Below are 23,385 nucleotides of genomic sequence, written 5' to 3' on the forward strand. Positions count from 1 at the left end.
AAAGCCCTTGCGGAAGGGCCCATTCATTTTCTCACTTTCGTTTGGAACGAGCTTTCGAGTGGCACAGAACGTCAAAAGTATGCCAAAACATGTTTATATATTATTATTTAAGGGACTCAAGAGCAAGCATACAGTAATTTCCTCATTTCTTTCCTGTCTGCAATGCAGGCAACATGTATAATAAATAACAGGCCTATGTACCCGATATTTCAACATGTTCACATACTTTAAACTCATTTTTAATGCTACAATAACTTTAAAAAATCATTTAGAATCCAGAAATGACATTGCTTGCAATGCTTTTGTTTATTTATGAAACACAGAGTTAGCATTTTGGCTGTGTACTCACAGATGGACGCAGACACACCAGCGCAGAACTATAAATGCAAACCAACACAGGTCAGATGAAATGTCCACTCTATGTATTGTGTTGTAAGTTCATCAACAGATTAATGCTCGATTGTTACCGCATTTCTGACATCACATGGCACACATGCAGTGTAGACAGCTTTATTATTTATAGTGGGAGCGGTAGCATCGTTTTCAGTGATAGAATCTGAATACGTCTTTTATAGAATACTGCCATTAACTAGGAGATTTCTGATTCAGGCAAACCCAGTTTGTTTTTTGTTTAAACTAATAGACTAATCACTATCAGAAAAACACCATGGTATTATTGACTGAATGATTATATTCATATTTCAAGATACTGTCATAGTACTCAAAGATACTTCAAAAAATTCCATGGTTTTACTATGACACGTCAAAAACATGGGATTATCTGAAAAAAAGTGTATAAAAATTGAAATAATGATGCTTATAATACAAGAAAAATGCTTAAATGCTCAAAAAGCAAAGAATTAGTTAAATATATATATATATATATATATATATATATATATATATATATATATATATATATATATATATATATATATAAGTGCTACTCTTTAAAAATAAATAAATAAAATATAGAAATCAGTGCCCTTATTTATCCTTTCACCCCTGTCTCTGCTGAGGTCTGTGCAGGCCACTGCTGGATTATGTAATCAGATTACAAAAATCCAGATACCATTACATTTTAAAATACTCGTAATCAGATTAGAGTTGTTTTTTATGGATTACATGATTGTATAATAATCAGGCAATGGCAGTAAACTGTTTATAATTTATTGGTCCCCAATATATATATATATATATATTCTTTTATTTTTATTTTCTTTTCTTTTTTTCATTTTAAACCAGCCTAACGCTGATGTACGTTTGGTAAATCTTCTGGTCTTCTTCTTCTTCTATATTTTAAATTATGAAATATATTTTCTTCCTCTGTATTTTTTTTATGTCAAAATGGTATGACTATCCTACTCGAAGGCATGTGACATCCAAAAAAAAAAAAAAAAAAAAAAAAGAGTTAGGTCAGAAGTAATCTGAAAGTAATAAGCAAATAAACATGCAATAAAAGAGATTACATTACCGATTACAGTTTTAGTCATGTGTTTTGTAATCAGTACCATGTTAAATTCAGAAGTAAATCTACTCATCCTACCTCACTTAATTTACATTTTGATTTATACCTGTAAAGCTCATAGATTATATTTTCTTCGATATGGCGTGGCCTCTGTGTAATTATTTAATAGCTCCTCTCTGGAATAGTACCCTATTGCAATAATATAAAAATGAAGTAAAGTAGTAAAGTCACTTGTGGTTGGATTGCCTGAAACAGATGTGTAAACAGGCCATAAATTATGTGAAGACTGCAAGTCAAACAAGTATATTGGGGTGATTCTCACAAAACCGGTCAATAAATGTCCTGGTCATATTTAATGCCAAATCAATAAAAAATAAATATGTAAAAAAAAAATTAAAAAAAAAATACTATTAAGATTTTTTTTGCCTTGTGACATTATTTTTAAGACACTTAAGCACATTTTACCTCCCAAATCAAATTATTCAATGATGATTCATAACACAGTTTTTTTTTTATACTGTAACCTATTACAGTAAAAAGTTGCTGTTGTTGAAATCTTTTTTTCAATTAAAGGTGCACTCTTTTGTCTTTGTGTCATCTTGGACTTACACTGACACCTAGCGGCGTAGATGCAGCATCATTTAAAATCAATAGTTTTCAGTTTCAGATGTCATTGTAGAAATTCACCATTAACAGTCAGCCATGATTAATTTGATCCATGAGTAAAAGTGTCAAATAACAGGATGGTTACTGAGATTCAGCCAGTAGTGTTTGAATGGTCATGTGATCATAACATGGCAGCCCCCATGAAGGGACCCTCTCCATGTAGATTTAAACGGCTTTCGGTTACTGACTACAGTCCTCATCTCGTGTGAGTTTTAATGATTTTATACACGTTTAAAAATAAATAAATAATTAAAATAAAAAATAAAATCCTTTTGGAGTAAACGTTTTGTGATGTGGAAAAAAATTACTGAGTGCACCTTTAAAATCAGCAAAAATTAAAACAAAGTACCAAGGGAGCACTAAAATGATGTATAAATATAAATACTTTAAAATTTAAATAATATAATTTTTCACATTGGGCTAGTGAGAATATCACCCTCACCATCTTTTTTTTGCATTTTTGTGGTAATGAGAATTGGGTGGTAAAATGTGTGTAACTGTCATGAAAATAACATAATGTCACAATCACAATTGCAAAAACTTAAGGGCACTAAAAATATGGTTCATTTTCTATATTCATAATATAATATATTGTTTATTTTTATTTCGGAGTAAAATAGTTACATTATATTTTCTTAAAATCACCCCTTCAATGTGGGTGATACTGGTCTTACAGACAAGACAGACTCCATCTTGAACACTGCATAAGTTTCAATTTCTTATAGACTGCAGGAATCTAACAATTTGAATTTGAGACCCAAATGATCATAATATGCTGCAGTGGCATGAGGGAGTGCCTGATTGTGTTCACATGTGCAAAACATATTATTTGAATGAACCATGTAAAACTGATAATAGAATTACACAGTAATATTCTCAGTGCAGTCCACGCTCAATTTTAGACAGTACACGGCCCTTTAAAATAACTTGATCCTGCAGTTGTTAAAGTGTTATGTACTGAACATTTCACAGTAAGCAATGCAAAGCTGTTGTTTTTCGGTGGAGGAAAGCTTGCAGGTATTCTCTTACTGTATATATTTACCTAAGACCTGGAAAGATGAAAAGTGAGCTCATTTAGTATGACCTAATTTCAACACTTATTCTGCTCTGCATGATGCTGAGAAAAAAAATTAAAAAATGATGCTGAGAAGTGTAAACAGACAGCATGCATGAGAGACCCAACTGTGAAATGTTTAAAAGACAGGGAAAGTCTATGTGGAACTGTGTCGTAGCACTGCTGTCTTGCACATACTACCAACTGCATATCAAACGCAGAGGCAAAACTATATTTGCCTTCTCTTTATATATGCTTTTATTATGAGACTCACCATGAAGTTCTCCAGGACATTCATCAATATAATTATAGGTGTGCAGAAACACAAGGGCATAAACTTTGAATCTGATATAATTTAAGTGACCGGATACATTTCTGACACATTCTTAAAAAAAGAAAAATAAGGGAGAAAAAAGCTTGCTAAATCTTACAGCGATTCACATTCGAAGTCCTTACATCTCAATATTTACAAAACATGACCTCTGAACATGAGTTCAGTATAAATCTTTGAATATTAGACTTTAAATAATACAAGTTACTACAGGCAAATAACCTTATATAAGAATACAATTATACAAGGTGCAAATCTAGTAACACTGTGTTACTTTCTGAATAATACATCATCTGTACATCACAGTCATATTCGGTGACAAACCAAATATAATTTTAAACAGACAATGTAACCATTTGACAAAAAAAAAAAAAAAACATCAATGAAACACAAAAGAAGAGAGAGGAGAAACACTTCTGGGCTTGGTTTTCACTCAGTTACAGCATTTTCATGTATCTGTTTTGGACCAAATAGCCTTTACATAATGCAATAAAGCAGTCAAAAGCTGCATCTCTAAACACAACTTTTATTTACAGTTGCAATTCTCTACCAGGAACTACACGACTCAATCCTCAGAGGTATAACACACATCTACACTGCAAGTGAGTGGTGCAAAGTGATGCGACAAAACTTGACCACTCATATATTAATCAATGAAGCTGTCCACATTGTAAGGATGCAATGCCACTGTGTAAAATACTTATTTGATTATGATGGGAGCGACCTGATTTTTTGCATCATGTTGCACCACTCACTTGCAGTGTAGACACGATAAAACATACCTCATCAAGTATGCTTTGTTATATTTTCAAACAAATGTTCAAAGATAAAACTAAATATAAAAAACAGCAATTAGTATAAAATCACCAAATTTCATACCAAATATAGCCACTCAACAATAATTCCTTTTCTGATTGGAATAATTTCCATCCTACAGCAGATCCCAATACAGTAGGCAGCATCATATTCAATAAATAATGCCACAACTGCAGAAAATAGTCAAAGCGTTTAGGCATTGTTGAATTACCACTGAAATGTGACATACATGTGAACATGATGACTAAGAGAATAAATATAAATATATTAATCATTTTCTTATTAATTTAGTATATACTTGACCTGCAGGATCATTTGAATGTCATTATAACATCCTATGGTCCTCTAAAGCTTTCCTATAAGCCCCTGTGGAAGCAGCCAAAAACACTCATAGTATTGTAAAAGGCAACAAGTATTTGTGAGTGTTTCTTTTCCCAAGCTTTTAAGGATCTTCTCCTACAGTGTTTATTTATGTATATACACATATATAGTGTGCAAGTTACGGCTTTGCTGAGTTTAACTGGTCTTTGATTTTATATTACAGCTGCTGAACATGACAAAAACACAGCAAACGAGCAAAACATCCTTTCTTTCATGAAGGAATATTGATGCACAACTATTATAAATAAATAGTTCAAGCACAGAGGGAACATTCTGTTTGGTGCTTGACTGGAGGAGGCCTCAGACCATGGAGACTAGCCTGGACGTCAGTGAGGATGTTTGTAGTCTGAGGTTAGTGGTAAATAGTGCTCCACACCTCTTGAATCTTCTTACACCATCTGTCTGCATTCCCACTGGGATCCATTAGATAATATGTCCTGTTTGGCTGCATATGAGGAACACAACATTAAATGTAGCCACCAGCAGCAATTACCAAGGTTAATGCAGTTGGGAAAAGTGGACAAAATGACCAAAATTGTCCAATTTGAAGGAACAGATCTGTCAGGGGCAAAGTAATTTCAGTACTAAGCACTCTAGTTGCTTTGTTGGTATTACATCCGCCAGTTTGAGAGTTCCGAAAAATCTACTTTTTCAAACTCCTCAAGACCATTGGTCCAAATTGCACGAAACCGTGCATGGATCATCTAGATACCCTCAAGACAAAAAGTTATCCAAAGAATTTGTATTCTTTAAACCAGGGGTTCTCAACGGGGGAGGTACAGCACCCAAGGGGGCGTTCAAAGGATGCCAGGAGGCACTTAGAGCAAATTAGAAGAGAGGGGGGTGTTTATCACCCATAAATTAAATCTATTGTCAAGTTCCTCTTTGCATTAAAATGTTTATCTAGACTTGGAGTATATCAGTTGGTTCTCAATTATATGGGTTGGTATGCATTTGTACCACGGTTCATCTGATTTTGAAGTCTAGTGACACATCTGAAGTATCTGGTTTAGCAGCATCAAATACACAGGTGGAGGCACAACCTCCGCTAATGCACCTGTATGGCTCTGTAGATGGATATGGCTCAATGGACAGAGCAGCGTGAGCGCAAAGCTCTTAAAGCTCGAGCTCTTAAAGGAGCAGCTCTGCAAGAATCAGCAAGAAGCTCGGCGCGAGACACCGAAACCATTTGAATTCAGCACAGAATTCTACATCACGACCCTTGAACTGACTATAGTAACCTAACTGTACTTTAGGCAGAAATAGATTGATAATAAATATCATCATATCACTACATCAGCTCTATTAAATGTGTCATAGGCTACATTATGGGAGTGAGGGAATATAATACATTTTTGTTACAACTTATATTTTTATTTTGTATTTATTGTTTTTACATGTGTTTAGAGTAGGTCTACTGTTTATAATTTCAAAAATGCCATAGTTTGTTTTATAGAAATCATGTTACATCTAACCATGCTAGTGAAGAAGATCCATGCTTCCATGTGCTTACTATGGGCTTGTTACAAATACCATTGTTAAAACTATAAAAACAGAGTGTAAGAAAAAATAACTGGTTTACTTTTTATAGATGTTAAAGATAACCTTACTGTTGTTGTTACAAATAAATTTACATCTGCATCCAACTCAAAATCAATTCTGTAATGTAGAATGAGTATTTCAGTGGGACAAAATATGCAATATTATTGGTCTTTTCACTTTTTTTTTTGAAATATATGAACAATATCACTTTTATTATTAGTTTCTGTCTTCACATTTTCATTTTACAGGCCCCAGGTATAGCCCCCCATCTGTTTGAATTTAAGAAATGCAAGGTTTGGTCTCACATTCATGATGCATAAGCCTGCTGAATTTATTAACAAAACTTTTAATCAAAGTTGCATCGAGCAAATTAAGCTAATAACACAAATATTGAGTTTTGTGTATGTGTGTGTGTGTTTTTTCATCAAAAAATGGTGAATAACCACTGCTTTAAACCATTTAGAAGATACAAGCCAATCATTTTGTTGGACCTACACTCACTGAGTACTTTATTAGGAACAATTTTGTCCTAATAAATTTCGCAATGTGGTCTTCTGCTGTTGTAGCCCATCTGCCTCAAGGTTCAACGAGTTGTGCATTCCGAGATGCTATTCTGCTCACTACAGTTGTACAGAGTGGTTTTCCGAGTTACTGTAGCCTTTCTGTCAGCTCTAACCAGTCTGGCTATTCTCTGTTGACCTCTCTCATCATCAAGCTGTTTCCATCTGCAGAACTGCCGTTCACTGGATGTTTTTTGTTTTTGGCACCATTCTGAGTAAACTAGAGACTGTTGTGCGTGAAAATCCCAGGAGATCAGCAGTTACAGAAATACTCAAACCAGCCCATCTGGCACCAACAATCATGCCACGCTCGAAATAACTGAGATCATATTTTTTCCCCATTCTGATGGTTGATGTGAACATAAACTGATTGCTCCTGACCCGTATCTGCATGATTTTATGCATTACACTGCTGCCACCCTATTGGCTGATTAGATAATTGCATGAATAAGTAGGTGTGCAGGTCTTCCTAATAAAGTGTTATGTATATCTATATATATGTGTATTATAATAAAGTGAGCGTATATCTTCTGATCGATTATTCTTTTAAAAAAAATTTGTCATGATTTCAACAAGTTGGTTTTTCGGAAAACTCAAAATGGCAGAAACATTTTAACGATGGAAATGAAATTGGAAATAAATGCTTTGTTCCACTTGACTCAGGGAATCAGAGAGAAATTACTTTTTTTTTTTTTTTTATTCTAGTCTATACGGTTGTGGAGATATTAGCGAAAACATTAAAGTGTGTATTATAGCTCCACCTATGGTCAGATATTCGGTGCTTGAACCCCAAAAGATGTACAATGTATTTAGCAGATAAAGTATAAAAAAGTAGCATAATAATAACATGATTTTTTTTATTGTACCATGGTAATTTCATGCTATTTTGAGAAGGATCTGTCTGCATCCTGCAAGACTACTACATGATACACCACTACAAGTTACGCCCCCTTTAATAACCGAGAAATGCTGAATCTTGCAACAACTGGATGTCAAATTCATATACTGTTTGTTGTGTTTATTAGGAGTGCTGCAGCAACCCTAAACCTATCCCTACCCCTTAACCTAACCACAAAGATTAAAAAATGACAATTTTGTAAAATTAATAAGCATACTGCAACTTAAAAGTTCTACTGATTACAATTATACAGATGTGTCACTAGGTGGCGACAGTGAGGGGAAATGTGATGAAATTGAAAAGGAGAAGAAGCTAGCAGTGTGCTAAGATAATAGACTAACTGAAGAGCTAATTGGAGAAAACAGAACAGGAATTTTTTTATTTCACCATAAATCTTCAGTTTAACAATATAAAATGTGAAATATAATTTAAAAGTTATTATTTTTTAGATTTATACAGTTAAGACAACATGAATCATACAGCGATTGTATAGGATTTTAAAAGTTCTTTTAGCCAATAAAATCGCTTTATGATCCAAAGGGGCGTTCCTTGTAATGGCCGTGTGGTGTAGTGGGTGTTCCTTGTTGTCTTGCCGGATACAGACAGATACACTTGACTATTTTAAACACTATTGTGTTTTTTATTTGTTTCAGACATCTTCCATAATTATACCATGGTGTTCTCTCTGAAGAACTTTGGAGTCTTATGTAAATACCATGGTACATGAATATGGTAATTCATATGGTTATCTACATTATGCTATATAAGTACCATGATATTACTATCGAATACCATTATGGTGTGCCATGACGCTCATAATATAAAAGGTATTATCTAAGTACCTATACAGCTATAAAGCAGTAAAGAATTGTTAAAAATGCATTTTCATTGTACTATGATCAAATAGCCCACTCCCTCTACAACACCCACCAATAATACGTGATAATTCTTTACAAAGCACATCTTTTGTAGTTTATTACTATTTTACCGTGTGGATGAAAAACGTCTTGAAGTTCTTGGCCTCGGGACGCAACTCTGAAGACCATGGGATTTCCCCCTTCAGGACTTTATTCACAGGGTCCACGTAATATAGATGCGGTCCTTCAGTTAGCAAAAGCTGACGCCGACGAGCAAAAAGTCCCTGGGACAATGAAAAACAAATCAAAAAGCTTGAATCCAATTCTTACTGTCATTACCAAGAGCAGCCAACAGAAGGCACTGTAAGATTTCTCACACTAATTTCCAGTGAACAAAAACATTCACCTGTTGTTTACCCTATATATAACCACAGATTATTTACCCAAGGTAAGCAACAAAGAGGAAAATGGTACCTTTCTTTTGTCGATGGGTCCCATTTTATAAATCAAATTATTCTCAACAAACTGGTGCCTTTAAAAAGAGAAAGGAAAAAATTATATCAATTAATAACAAGTTGGCTGTAAACAGTCTTGTGTTGTTGACCGATTGAATACACACAACTATAAGGATCAAGAGTGTCTTTTACAGCATGCTAAAAAAATCCAACAGGAAATGCAGAAGGAGATAAGAAGAAATAATTATGAGCACATACACCTGCACAGCCATAAAACACCCCTTATTAAGGATGATAACAGAATGAACTTTTGTTTAACTGTGCTGTCACTACACATATAATGACACATACAATTCAATATTTAACCAGAGTGAACTTTTCTGAACAATAAATCAAACTTCTGAATGAAATGTATAACATGCCAAGGGTTGCCACTTGTTTGCTTCTGCAGCAGAAGTTGTTTCTCCTCACTGGAGAACTGCAGGTCCAGCTCAAAGGAATTGCTGTCCAGGTTTTGGATGTATTGCTCAATATTGCTGCAGGATCTCCGTGGCAGGATAGTGGATGGGATTGAGAGGACTTGAGAAGAGCTGGATGGAACCACCTGCAGGCGAACCGAAACAAAGAGCTTGCATTTGTGAGCACACAATTTGTGACATAAAGTCATAGAAAAATAGAAAAATGTGTGTTAAAGACAATATCAAACAGTATTCGCAAAGAATTTAACTTCCACAGTGTGACATATTTATTGGGTAGGACTTGATTTGATGGAGTGAAACATGTTATTGGTTAATACTGTATTTCCTCGCCTATGCTGTCTTGGTTTCATAAGCAGTAAAGTTGTTTTAAATTTGAGATAGTTCTCCCAAAAATGAAAATTCTCTATCATTTACCCTCATGCCATCCCAGATGTGTATGACTTTCTTTCTTTCTTCTGCTGAACACAAACAAAGATTTTTAGAAGAATATTTCAGCTCTGTAGGTCCATACAATGCAAGTGAATGGTGATCAGAACCTTAAAGCTCCAAAAAGCACATAAAGGCAGCATAAAAGTAATCCATACGATGTCTTCAGAAGCGATCCTGTTGGTTTTGGGTGAAAACAGACCAAAATATAACTCCTTTTTCACTGTACATCTTGTCATTGCAGTCTCAAGGCACGATCATGATTTCAAGCTTGATTACACTTCCTAGTGCTTGATGCATGCGCAGAGCGCTAGATGGTGCTATAGGAAGTGTAATCGAGCTTGAAATCATGATCGCCAAGGAGACTGCTGATCTTTAGATTTATATCAAAAAATTAGTTACATTTTGGTCTGTTCTCATCCAATATCGATTAGATCGCTTCGGAAGACATGGATTTAACTACTGGAGTCTTAAGGATTACTTTTATGCTGCCTTTATGTGCTTTTTGGAGCTTCAAAGTTTTGGTCACCATTCACTTGCATTGTATGGACCTTCAGAGCTGTAATATTCTTCTAAAAATCTTTGTTTGTGTTCTGCAGAAAAAAGAAAGTCATACACATCTGGGATGGCATGAGGGTGAGTAAATGTTGAAAGGGTGAATTATCCCTTTAAGAGGTGGAATAAAACAGAGTATTTTTTTTTAAATGGCCCATTTAAATGCTTTTTTAAATGCTTGCCTGGCCACAATTTCTACTGGCCCTACCCCACCACATTATATGATCAATTCTTTAGCAATATATATTTTTAAATGTTAAGTTTCTTTACAAAAACCAACAAAATACTGAGTTTTTCATTTAAAATGTAGCTACTTAATACAGCTGTAATGTAACTCCATGACAGCTAAGAATTCATAAACACTAAAAACACATATAGAACTACATTATGAATCATGTATAATAAAACTAGGGACATTTATTAAGAAATTATATAGGGTACATTTTGATTTCATGTTGTCTTTATGAAACTTGAGAAAATGTTCCTAAACAAAATTAATGCGCTCTTTAAATATGATATGTAATATACTTTATACCAAACTAACATTGCCATAGAAGTCTTCATCATCTTCAGCCATGGCTGGCAGGTAAGGAGTCAGCTTGGGTGGAGTCTGAACCGGCAGATTCTCCCATGAGATTGTCTCAAAGAACATGTGGCCTTTCAATGGATTGAACCCACCCATTTCCTCACATCCTAGCCGCTTTGTGGGGTCCAAAGACTGTGAGGAAAACAATGACTTTCATCAGCAAAGCTTTGCAACTGACATGAAAGGGCAGATCTATATATTTCAGGTCATTCTAAATGGAATCAACAATTATTACCAATAGTCGCTCTACCAGATCTTTAGCTTTGGGGAAGAACTTCTCAGGAAATTCATACTCCAGCTTTATTATCTTTTGGAAAATCAAGTACTCATTCCTATTAAAAGACAAACGCAAATGACTAACTGAACTAAATCAATATCATCTGAATATGCATCCTTGCAGTCTCACTAAATACTGGAGAGCTCTTAAAGGGATAGTACATCCAGAAATGAACATTCATTTACCCTCCCTCATGTTGTTCCAAATCTGTATGGCTTTTCTTTCTTTTGTGGAATACAAAAGGAGATGTTAGGCAGAATGTTAATCTCAGTCACCATTCACTTTAATGGTGACAAGTTAATGGTGACTGAAGCTTTCTGCCTCATCTCATCATATTGTGAATAATGACAATTTTTTGAATTTCCATTTTTGTGTGTACTACCCCTTTAATCAGTCGAGAGAAGGCAAGGGATAATTTACACCACATGGTTATAGTGTATAGTGTTTTGTTTTTCCAACGGCAGTCCAAGCCAATATATTGGTTGTAATGTAACCAAAAGCAAGCGGATCATGTGACTCAGTGGTTGGGGTTTCCTAAGAAGCCTTCTGCACTGTCAACACAAACAAGTCATAAATAAAAAAGCAAACACTTCCTGTTATTTCACACCATGTTTTTAAAACTGCAATTACAACCACTGTCTCTTCAGCTGAAGTGCAAGGCTGTAACATCAATTGCAACATTACTGAGAACATTCAATTGAACTAAAGGTAAACTGATCTGTAACTCACCCAGCTCTAAATGGAGGTAATCCAGCCACTAGCTGGTAGATTATGCAACCCAGAGCCCAGAGGTCTGAACTAAAAGAATACCACAGAAAATCAACATTATTAGAAAGCATTTTATTTATAAATAGATAAATTCTTGCACAATTAAAGGAAAAGTTCACTCAAAAATGAAGACTCTGTCATTATTTACTCACCCCCATACTGTTCCAAACCAATACTAATTTCTTTCTTTCATGGAAAAGAAAAGGAGATGTTAGGCAGAATGTTTGCCTCAGTCACCATTCACTGTCATTGCATCTTATTTCCATACATGAAAGTGAATGGTGACTAAGGCTGTCAGTCCCTAACATAATGCCAAACATCTCTTTTTGTGTGTTCCACAGATGAAAGTAAGTCATACAGGTTTGAAACAACGTGAGGGTGAGCAAATGAACTATTTGAGTGAACTATTCCTTTAAGTGAGGGCAACAAATCTGAATGTCGGACAGAGGACCTTTTGCAGGCGGATTTTTCCGTCAGCAGCTCTGGAGAAACATACTGTGCAGTCCCAACAAAAGAATTGGCTCTTGCTGTAAAGACAAATATAATTTAGATCAAATGCAGGGGGGCACAAACATTGTTGACTCATATCTGTGCATGAAGACATTTCAGTGGCTCCGTCAACAAGTGTAGACTATCATGCTGATGTCCCGTATTTATGCTACTTGAGGACTGTTGTGAGTGTATCTATAGATAACAAACACTTCATTACTGACCTACAAGGGGGTTGAAGGAAGTTAATGACAACATAGCAGGGAGACATCAACCAGAGCAAGAGCTAAATAATATGACGAAACATTTATTAGTTCAACGTTACCTTGAGCACTGTCCGACGTCAGCTGTTTTGCTGTCCCGAAATCCGTAATTTGAATGTGCATTTCTTCATTCAATAAAATGTTCTCTGGCTTAAGGTCCCTAATTAGAAAACATAAAAGAAATATTTAGAAATGCATCATCATCATTTATTTCAATTCAAGTCACACTGTTACTCAAAATTGTGAATTACCTGTGAATAATTCCCACCGAGTGCAAATATTCAAGTGCGCAAACTATCTCAGCAGTGTAGAATCTTGTGCAAGTCTCATCAAATGAGCCTATTTTGCGAATGTATCTAAGTAGTTCTCCATTCTTTGCATAACTGAGGGCAAAATCTGACGGATTAGAGGTTAAGAACATTTTAACAAATTAATAACTGGTCAAAACAAACACCACAGTTGTTTTGCATAATCAAAAAAGGATACATAATTTATGTGAATCTTGAAATGTGAAGTAGAGCTTTACGAAAAAGGGATGATTTATGCTTGACAATATATCCTTCTCTCGGATCACATAGTGTGCTTTATTCTCTTTCCTGATGTGATTCTTCACTAGAATCTTCACTGAAAAACAAAATGAAAATGAAATCGATTTAGTCTGGTTACTTTCCTTTTCATTGTGCGATCAACATTGTGAATATATAGACAATGAGAAATGTACAGTAACAGGCTTGTCTTTGTTAGAAGCACTACATGCCCATAGGCTATAAACAGTATGACATGGAAAACATAACATGATATAGGATGCTTAATAAAAGCCCATTACTTGCGTATTCCTTTCCGGTGGCCAGTTCTTTTGCGAGCACAACCTGTAATTCAAATGTTTTCATTTAGTTTAACAAATTGTAAAGTCAGCTTAAAAAATTAGGGGGGACTATAGGTAAAGTGGGACATTTTCTAAAAATGTGTCATTGCTGTTATTTTTAAAATATGATCGAAATGGCTATATCCATGTTATCTCATAGCAGTTTAGCATGAACTTAATGGTGATTTTTAATAATTGAATAATATATACACATAACGCTAGATGATTAAATGAATGTCCCGGGTTCAATAAAAGTTAACCTTACTTAACAGAATTTGTGCAATCATTTTGATTTCCACAAAAAATGTCAACTCAATCCTCCTTTATTAAAAAAAACAAAACAAAACAAAAAAAGCAAAACTAACAACTGAAGTGAATGGGGTCAGTCAATAATGTAATACAATTGCATACTAACCTTATCTGTAAAACATTATATCCAATATTATAATGCCGTTGTCATGACAACAAACCCTGTAATTCCTCTATGTCTATAACTTTAGCAAATAAGGTTAGTAAGCAATGTTATCACACTAATATCATGTTAACACTTATAATGTTAATGTTTTGTGGCTATACTTTTGAAACAATGTGTTTTTAATGTTTATGGACTGGCTCCATTCACTTCCATTGTAAATGCCTTAATAGCGAGTCAAAATAATTTTTTATGTGGTAAACATCATTATGCCACAAATGCTGTTAATTAAGCTTAACTGGTATTGAACCAGGAACATTCCTTAAAGCTTAAGCGTCCCACTTTACCAGTTGTCCCACTTGGCCTGTATTCATCCTTTAAAGTATTAATAATATCTCACTATTCCTGCCATTTAGGGCACTTAGAGGCTAAAACCGGAAAATGTCGTTATTACAAAATCCTCTCATACATTAAAACATAAATTATACCCACCGTCGAGAAGGAACCCTCTCCCAAAATTTTGCCAAAGCTGAAGTCCTCCTTCTTGCGTGATTGTGGAGACTTGAGTGCAGGTGTCTTTGGTTGGACACCTGCCTCACTGCTGCGGACCTCCATACTGAGACAGCGAGGAAGGCTGGAGTTGAGCTGACTCCTTACCATTGATGAGGAAGCACAGGAACGCAGCAGCACACTAGGCTGGATGGGAGCAGCATCGTACTGAATGAGCAAAACACACACAGAGAGCAAACATGACACAGACTCAGACATGCAGGTGCATGTGCAATGAGGAACAAAAACACCTTGGAGGCAGTAACCAGCAGCTGATAAAAAACAGTAGAGCTTCCGCAGAGGGGAGGGATATGTTTGTTTTTTTCACCCAGGATTACGAGTACTCAAATTCATTCACTCAGACCTGCCTTTGTTTACGCTGGAGAAAACGTTGAGGCGTAACTGAACAACCAAAACATTTACCCTTGCTAAAGTTAAAAATGATATAATTTTTGCCACGGTATTGGTTAAAGCACTGTTAGGTGTAACCACACTTAACCACATATACCTGAAAGAAGATCTGAAAGGTAAAGTTCACCAACATTTTTTATATCTGTAATCATTTATTCAACCTTATGTTGTTACAACCTTCTCTGACTTTCTTTCTAATAAAGGAGATGTTAGGCAGAATGACAGCCTAAATCTCCGTTCACTTTCATTGCATCTTTTTCCACACAATGAAACTGAAAGGTGACTGAGGATAAAATTCTGCATCTCCTTTAGTATTCCATAGTAGCAGGTTTGGAACAAACATGAGGGTGTGTAAATAGTTTCCATCCAAGTTGTGAATTTAAAGGTGCTGTGTAAGCGTTTTTTTTCATGGAAAGGTATGTAAAAAAAAAATGTCCTACTCCCTGGAAAATAGGGGCAGTGGTGGCTCAGCAGTTAAGGCTCTGGGTTACTGATCAGAAGGTCAGGGATTCAAGCCCCAGCACTGCCAAGATGCCACTGTTGGGCCCTTGAGCAAGGCCCTTGACCCTATCTGCTCCAGGGGTGCTGTATCATGGCTGACCCTGCACTCTGACCCCAGCTTAGCTGGGATATGTGAAAAAAAGAATTTCACTGTATATGTGCAAATGTATAATGTGTGATAAATAAATATAATTTATAATTTATTTATTAAAATATGAATGAAGTAAGTGTCGTGAGATCTCTCGCCGGTCTCTGTTACAGCTCTAGACTCTGTAAACAGCAAACAAAAATGTGTCTCCAGGCCGCGGACAATGACGCTTTTTGCGTGTTTTCATAGTGTTGTAGTTGTATTGAATTATTGAGGCATAAAGCATTTTTATGCCATGTTGTTCATAACAGTTGTCAGTCGAGGGTGCTATTTTGCAACTGCTGTTTTTGACAACCGTTTCTGCTTTCAATAAAGCTAATTTTTGGTATCTTTGGAGTGCAGGGATTTGGAAAGAGGGGGCGTGGCTAATCCAATGGCTCATTCTCGTGGAAGCAAAACAGCTGAAATCACTTGCAGTATCTTTAATTTATGCGGAAAAACCATAATGTCGAAAAATCAATGTGTGAATTATGCCGCTTTCCATCCCATGTGTTCAAAAGAATAAAATCGTCACTTCCGGAGAAACTGTAGCCACTGTGACTCTTTTATTAAGAAAATACTTGCGGTTTAGAACACAGACAACTGTAAAGAATTATGTTTTATGTCTGGGACCGAAAGCGCGTCACACATTTCTGGGAGCACTATGTGTGTGCATTCCTCCTTTTATTTTTGTCTTTGCCATGCGGATCTATAAAATATTTTTCAAAATCATCATCGGCACAGGTGATTCAAACTCTTTGCAGGCTTTGGATTATCTATACACTGTTATTTCAGGATGACCAAAGCAACATTTCAGATGCAATGGTTGATCTGCTGGTTTGTCCAGTTATGAATGAGTTATTCAGTCACATGACTTTTTTGATGCACATCTTGTATTCCTAATAAATTTAATAGGAGTTTATTTGGTAAATGTGTTTCTGTTATAGTTTATGCACATTTCTTCTTATCGAATACAAAATATATTCACCTCAAGTGAGCGTATAACTTTTTAATGCGCATTTTGCATCTTGGTGTTTCCATCCAGCAGTTTTTATGCGATATCCCAAAATGTGCATAGAAATACGTGGATGGAAACCCAGCTAATGACAACATAGTCTCATGACAACTTGTAATTAATACGAGATGATGAAATTGTAACACACTGTATGACTTATATTACCATACAGAAAAATATAATAATAAAAAACAGAATTTTAAATCAACAAAAATTTTAGCTAAGCTCTTATCCAACACTTTATTTTAAGAAAGGAAATGTCAGTTAACAAATTTGGTTACTAATTCCATATTTATTTACGCAATACAAATGACTGATGCGTGTCAATAACCTGCAATACCCTTTTCTCATCTTGTTTCAAACCCGATGTCTTCTTTCTTCTGTGGTACACACACGTTATTTTCCTATTTAAATTATGGTTAGGTTTGGGTTGTGATCAATGGTTATAACAACATTCGAGCCAACTACTGGCAAATTGTCATTTTTGGGTGAACTATATCTTTAGGACGACTGGAGAATCATAAGGATTCAAGCGCAGTCTCTTTATTTATCTACTTATAAATGTGCATACGGTTCAATATGGCATTCAGACAGAATATGAGGTCACTAAAACAGGAACCTGAGGAACAAGGCTAAAAATATTTCATCCATCCAATTAGGAGTGTGTTTATATCCAGATAAGTAACAGCTTATAACATATATGGGATGTAGATGTCTAGGATGTCTACATCAGCAAGAGACAGCTTTAGCCGTAAGTCTGAGATAACACCCAAAGCCATGCAAATAAAAGATCTACTTCCCCTCAGCGAGATGATTACTCCTCATTTGTTTACTATGAGATATGTTGAGAGAGAGAGAAAAAAATATTCTAAAAGGTTCAGTAATTAGTGTAAAACCTGGTACTTTCCAGACACCTGCCACATAGGGCACTTCTCCAATACCCCGCTACCAAACACACTTAACCACTGAAACTTAAGAGGACGGTCCCCCCGCCTGTAACTGACAAACAAACTGCATGGATTTCACACTATACAGGAGCCTGAAGTACAAAGAAAAAGTCTAAATCAGGCAATTTAGTACACATAGCTTATGTTACAGCATTGTTAAATTCTTGATTCTGTTTGGTTGACAGACTCATCTTCTTAAACGGATAGTTCTGTTCTGGATGCTGATTGGTCAATAGTATTGGTCGATATTTGGTATTTTTAAATGATCAGCATCGCCCGATAAATTTTCTCGTTTGGCCGATTAGTTGCTTAAGTCGTGATGGCGCCGAACGGAGTCGTCTGAGATATGTAAATGACCAGTTACAGTTTGTTTTGTTTTTAGATGCCGTCCACAATAATAGACCGGCTTGCAACAACGTCTCATTTAAACTGTCCTGCGGATCAGAGACGCGACAGAAGCGTATGAGCTCATAATGTTTAAAGTGCTTGCATGTTTCATTCTGTCTCTCTCAACAGTTACTTTTAACTTTTAATTGTCTTGTCTAATGATAAAAAGGGCAAATATCTATAAAACTTCTTTAATATACCGTCTGCAATTATGCAGATTCCTAATTTAAACAGATGAAATTCACAAGCCAAACAAAACTTGCGCAAATCCAATGTTTTCTTCCTCTGAAGCACGTTTTATCAGCCTGGATTCAAACTCAGTTCCTCTTACTCACGAATGTTGCATGACGGTCAATCCGTTACAATCCAAGCAGGCGACCGGGCCGTGTAAACCAAAAGCTGTAAGGCGATTCCTGCTCGCTGGATCCGCACGAGGAAAATCATTAAAAAGTAAATGCACTTCACGAGCGGTATTAGTAAATTTCATATTCACATTGCACTTTATGTATATTTAGTTTGATCTGATATTTTTGTGGTTTCTGGACTACTGTGTTGTTATTTCCTTCAACCTTATGTTTTACAATTACTCTATGTTACTAAAATGGGATGGCTGAACAAAAAGATTTTATTTTTAGTAAATATAATGCTAAATAAAAGTGAATTCCCTTTTTAGCCAATATGTCATTTACTATTATATTATAGGGACAGTTCACCCAAAAATTTAAATTCTCTCATCGTTTACTCACCCTCATGCCATCCCAGATGTATATGACTTTCTTTCTTCTGCTTAACACAAACAAAGATTTCTAGAAGAATATTTCAGCTCTGTTGGTCCTTTCAGTGTAAGTCAACAGGGTCCAAAACTTTAAAGCACATAAAAGCAGTAATCCAAGTAATCCATAACACTCCAGTGGTTAAATCATATCTTCAGAAGCAATATGATAAGTGTGGGTGAGAAACAGATCAATATTTAAGTCCTTTTTTACTATTAATTCTCCTTTCTGCCCAGTAGATGGCGATATGAACAAAGAATGCGAATCACCAAAAACAAAAGAAGAAATCTAAGTAGAGAAGAGTGCATGGGAGGGATGCTTCTGAAGACATGGATTAAACCACTGGAGTCATATGGATTACTTTTATGCTGCCTTTATGTGCTTTTTGCACTTCAAAGTTTTGGACCCTTGTGACAAGGAGGAGGGCAGGGCCAGGCCGTGATTGGCCTGACTGCGGGCCGGGTGTGCGTAGTCATGGCCCGGCCTCGCCATCCTCCTCATCACAACCCTGTTGACTTGACTATGGACCTACAGAGCTGAGATATTCTTCTAAACATCTTTGTGTTCTGCAGAAGAAAGTAAGTCCTATGAATCTGATGAGATGAGAGAATATTTATTTTTGGTGCACTGTTCCTTTAAATTGTGTGACATATCTGCATTATATCGGCCGCCCTGTTCTCTGGATATCGACTTCAGCATCGGCCATTAAAAAACCCCATATCTGTCAAATATTAGTCAATAGCTGTGCTTTATTCATGATAAAACACAGCTATGGCCACTTCACCCATCTACTATTTTTATGACTACTTTTTTTTTTCCATTTGTGTCTTAAACATTTGTATTATGTGGTAACTGTTTTATAAAAGCAATAAGGCACTCTAAGGTTATGCCAAATTGTGAATTTAGTGCATCATCTGTTATTTCTGGCTTACTTTGTAAAGAGGAAGGATTTTAAACTCTGCAAAAAGTGCAAATAAATTACTATGTAAAAAAAAAAAAAGTTCTGTATGTCTGTATATAATAATGCACAGTTTGCAGCTTTGACACTTCTCTTCAAGTATCAACAAGAAGAATCTTTCCCTTTATGACACAATAATAATATAAATGGGTGTGGCACAAACACAGCACCTAAAACAACAATAACATACTACGAGCTGCACGATACAGCCTCCACCACCCTCAGGATCAATGCAATCAAAATAGCGTGCCATGTTGTAATCTGATAACATAACGGCCAGTGTTCCTGGAAGTCATAATTACAACTAAATTAGAAAGTGATGTTTTGATAGCCTCAACGAATATAATACCTAAACAGTAAACATAAGTCAGCAGTTGGTGATTTAAAAGCAAATAGTTGCACTGGACGCATGGCAGAACAGTGTTGTAAGGATTGACAGGATAATAATGTAAGCATGAATGCAAAAATATGAATGGCAAGCTGCTGGTTCATTAAGTGTCATCACAAGGAAGCTGCATTCATTAAGATGGACTAGACCAAGTGCATTAATAGAAGTATAAAAAAGATATAAATAAAACACAGATAACAGCCTGTAATATATATGTATACTGTATATACTTCTTATTACTGTGAAACATTTGACAATGACTCTGCTGATGCTTGATATGTGTCAAGAATTATAGGGTGCAAATGTCAGATCATATCTTTTAGACTTTAAACACAAAATAAAACATAGCACACATTGGGTTTGAAGCTACATGGGCATTGAGTAAAATGTTTCATTCAAAGCATTCATAGGTGTCTGGAGGCAAGCCATGTGGTACAAATTACCAGAATGTACTGTGGCTGATTATCAAAATCTGTAGCCCCATAAACAACATCCTGATGCAGGTGTCTTAACACAAATGTTCCCTGTCCAGCTGCATTTATCAATTTAAGTGACAGTTCACCCACAAATGAAAGTTCTCTCATCATTTACTCCCCCTCATGCCATCCCAGATGTGTGACTTTCTTTCTGCAGCAGAACACAAACACATATTTTTAGAAGAATATCTCAGCTCTGTATGTCCATACAACAAAAGTGAATGGTGATCAGACGTTTCAAGCTCCAAAAGCACATAAAGGCAGCATAAAAGTAATCCATACGACTCCAGTAGTTAAAACTATGTCTTCAGAAGCAGTATGATTGATGTGGGTGAGAAACAGATTAATATTTAAGTAATTTTTTTACTATACATCTCCACTTTCACATTTTTCTTTTGATTTTGGCAATTCACACTCTTTGTGCATATCGCCACCTACTGGGCAGAAAGGAGAATTTATAGTAAAAAAAGGACTTAAATATAGATCAGTTTCTCACCCACACTTATATCACTTCTGAAGATTTGGATTAAACCACAGGTGTGTTATGGATTAATTTTATGCTGCCTTTACGTGCTTTCTGGACCTTCAAAGTTCTGATCACCATTCACTTGCATTGTATGGACCTACAGAGCTGAAATATTCTTCTAAAAATCTTTGTTTGTGTTGAGCAGAAGAAAGAAAGTCACACACATCTGGGATGGCATGAGAGTGAGTAAATGATGAAAGAATTTTCATTTTTGGGTGAACTATTCCATTTAACTTCAGAATGTATTGGTAGGCTATTGATATTTTGAAAACCTCATATCTACAGGGGTTCAAGTTCTTTGGGTCAATGTATTTCCAGTCATTAGTGACTAATGGAAGTCATTTAAAAATCATAGTTCTAAAAAAAAAAAAAAAAAAAAACATTTTATAGATAATATTTACAAATGTTAAATATAGGATTTACATTTGCATGTTAGGTATCAATCCTTAGAAATAAACAATTTAAATTATTATAATTCTTAGTGTACAAATGTCTAATATGAAAAAAAAAAAACATGCTGACAACAATAAAGGAATTGCTAAAAGTGTAAATGTAGTCAATGAAATATTTTAGAGCAGTGTATCACTAGAATAAAATCATATTAATTCCAGAATCTTCCATGACTTTAAAGATTTTATTGATCTCTAATATTTACAAGTTTTTCATTGAGCGTAGGAACCGTGTACAGTATTTAAAGCTATTTTGAATCTAAATGATAGGGGAAGATGTTTCTGAATCTGTCTCAAGATATTGTTCATGCATACAGAACTCTCTTCCTTTACCATATTTGGAAACAAATCAAATCCCCCTTTTTTCTTTCTTTTTTCTTTTGACTGTTTATAGACTAATCTGTGGAGGTAAACTGACAACTTCATCTTGACCAGAGATATATGTTTGTTTGTTTCATAACAAGTTTCTAGTATCATAAACAAAAAATGACCAACAATTTTTACTGCATTTATTAAACTTAGTTAAATGTTATTTCTAAATATACTACTGTTCATTGTTAGTTAATATTAGTTTATAATGCATGATAAACTAATGTCAGTGTATACAACTTTTAATGTTAACATGTATTAGTGTATGTTGAAAGTAACATTAACCAAGAATAGTAAGTGTTGTAAATGTGCTGTTCATTGTTAGTTCATGTTAACTAATGTAGTTAATTAATGTTTACGAATGAAACCTTATTGTAAAGTGATACCTGTTTCTCTAGTGATTTCAAGTATTAGTGATGATAGTGTGAACTGTTTCTTTTGGGATGGACAATATTGCATCTCTGTTATCGTGAAACGCTCGTCAAATTGCACTGTGTTGTTTGTCACAGTTTTCATGAGGTGACTTAAACAAACTACACAAGTCCGTCATTAACAGACAGAACCACACCGCTCAGGTTCGCACCTACGTCACTTCCTCTGGCGTGCTCGCGAGTGCTGCTGTTTGTTTTTAGCCTGTCAGCTGACAAACTACGTATCAAAACAACACCGCTAATTAAAACTAAAATATATAGAATTAATCATGTCGCAACAAGCAACGAGGATGAACTACGTTAAAGAAGAAAAAATGATTCGTTTAAATAAAACAACACAAGAAATGTTGAAATAAAAAAAAAACAAGTGCGTGCCCTTCACCCCCTCCTAAAAGACCCAAACAAATAATTGTATTCAATTACATTGCCAGAATAAAACATTTTGGAACTGACAAAACTCGCAAAACACTGCATAAACTGCATAGCTACAAGAAGATTGCAAGATGGTAAGGGAGAGTTTAAATGCTGTAAATAAAACTGCGGTTCTGGTGGACATCTTCTCATTCACAGTTGCTCTGGATATAAATTATATTTGATATACTCACTGCTTGGCTTTTGGTCTTGGCCATGGACGTTTAAAGGCAGATGTTTCAGTAATGGTGTCATTACAGAGCTGTAGTGGATGACCGCCGTTGCTTCTCTCCTGCCAGCTCTGACGTCACACCACAACAACATTTCATGCAGTGGGGTGACAGGAGAACTGTACTACATACTCTAGATAGTAGAGGGCAGCACAACACAGCGAACCGAGTTGCATTAAATTGCAGCTAATGGCCAAAAATGAACATTTTGACATTATAACATAATTAACAACATTTATGCTAGCATCTTTTGGTTCTGTGGTTTGCTGTAGACAAAAAAAAAAAAATA

At 35.4% G+C, this 23,385-nt stretch overlaps 1 protein-coding gene across 2 annotated transcripts; it reads right to left on the reverse strand.

Moving 5' to 3' along the window:
* Window positions 1-3,428: 3,428 nt before the first annotated feature.
* LOC127451546 (3-phosphoinositide-dependent protein kinase 1-like) lies at window positions 3,429-23,178 on the reverse strand. 2 transcript variants are annotated; one of them, XM_051716286.1, is made up of 14 exons: window positions 23,061-23,178; window positions 14,641-14,865; window positions 13,698-13,740; window positions 13,358-13,495; window positions 13,123-13,267; window positions 12,934-13,031; window positions 12,571-12,646; window positions 12,081-12,149; window positions 11,310-11,406; window positions 11,033-11,206; window positions 9,451-9,632; window positions 9,048-9,105; window positions 8,705-8,857; window positions 3,429-5,161 (listed from the first exon to the last, which is right to left on the reverse strand). In XM_051716286.1, the coding sequence occupies exons 1-14, from the start codon at window positions 23,082-23,084 to the stop codon at window positions 5,069-5,071; spliced, it is 1,575 nt and encodes a 524-aa protein (XP_051572246.1). In that variant the 5' UTR covers window positions 23,085-23,178; the 3' UTR covers window positions 3,429-5,068. The 2 variants fall into 2 exon arrangements, with proteins under 2 accessions (XP_051572246.1, XP_051572245.1); XM_051716285.1 differs by lacking the exon at window positions 23,061-23,178 and having other exon boundaries at window positions 14,641-15,068.
* Between the last annotated feature and the right edge of the window lie 207 nt (window positions 23,179-23,385).

This window comes from Myxocyprinus asiaticus, chromosome 14, assembly GCF_019703515.2.
Source record: "Myxocyprinus asiaticus isolate MX2 ecotype Aquarium Trade chromosome 14, UBuf_Myxa_2, whole genome shotgun sequence".
Classification (NCBI taxonomy): Eukaryota; Metazoa; Chordata; class Actinopteri; order Cypriniformes; family Catostomidae; genus Myxocyprinus; species Myxocyprinus asiaticus.

What these genes read in the sequence shown, in the direction of transcription:
- LOC127451546 (XM_051716285.1), bottom strand. Translation starts at nt 14,916, where the DNA reads ATGTCTGAGTCTGTGTCATGTTTGCTCTCTGTGTGTGTTTTGCTCATT. An exon ending in TCGGTGGGAATTATTCACAG is followed by an intron (nt 13,032 to 13,122) that starts GTAATTCACAAT and finishes TTTTCTAATTAG; the next exon opens with GGACCTTAAGCCAGAGAACA. An exon ending in AGACGTTTTTCATCCACACG is followed by an intron (nt 5,162 to 8,704) that starts GTAAAATAGTAA and finishes CCTCATATGCAG; the next exon opens with CCAAACAGGACATATTATCT.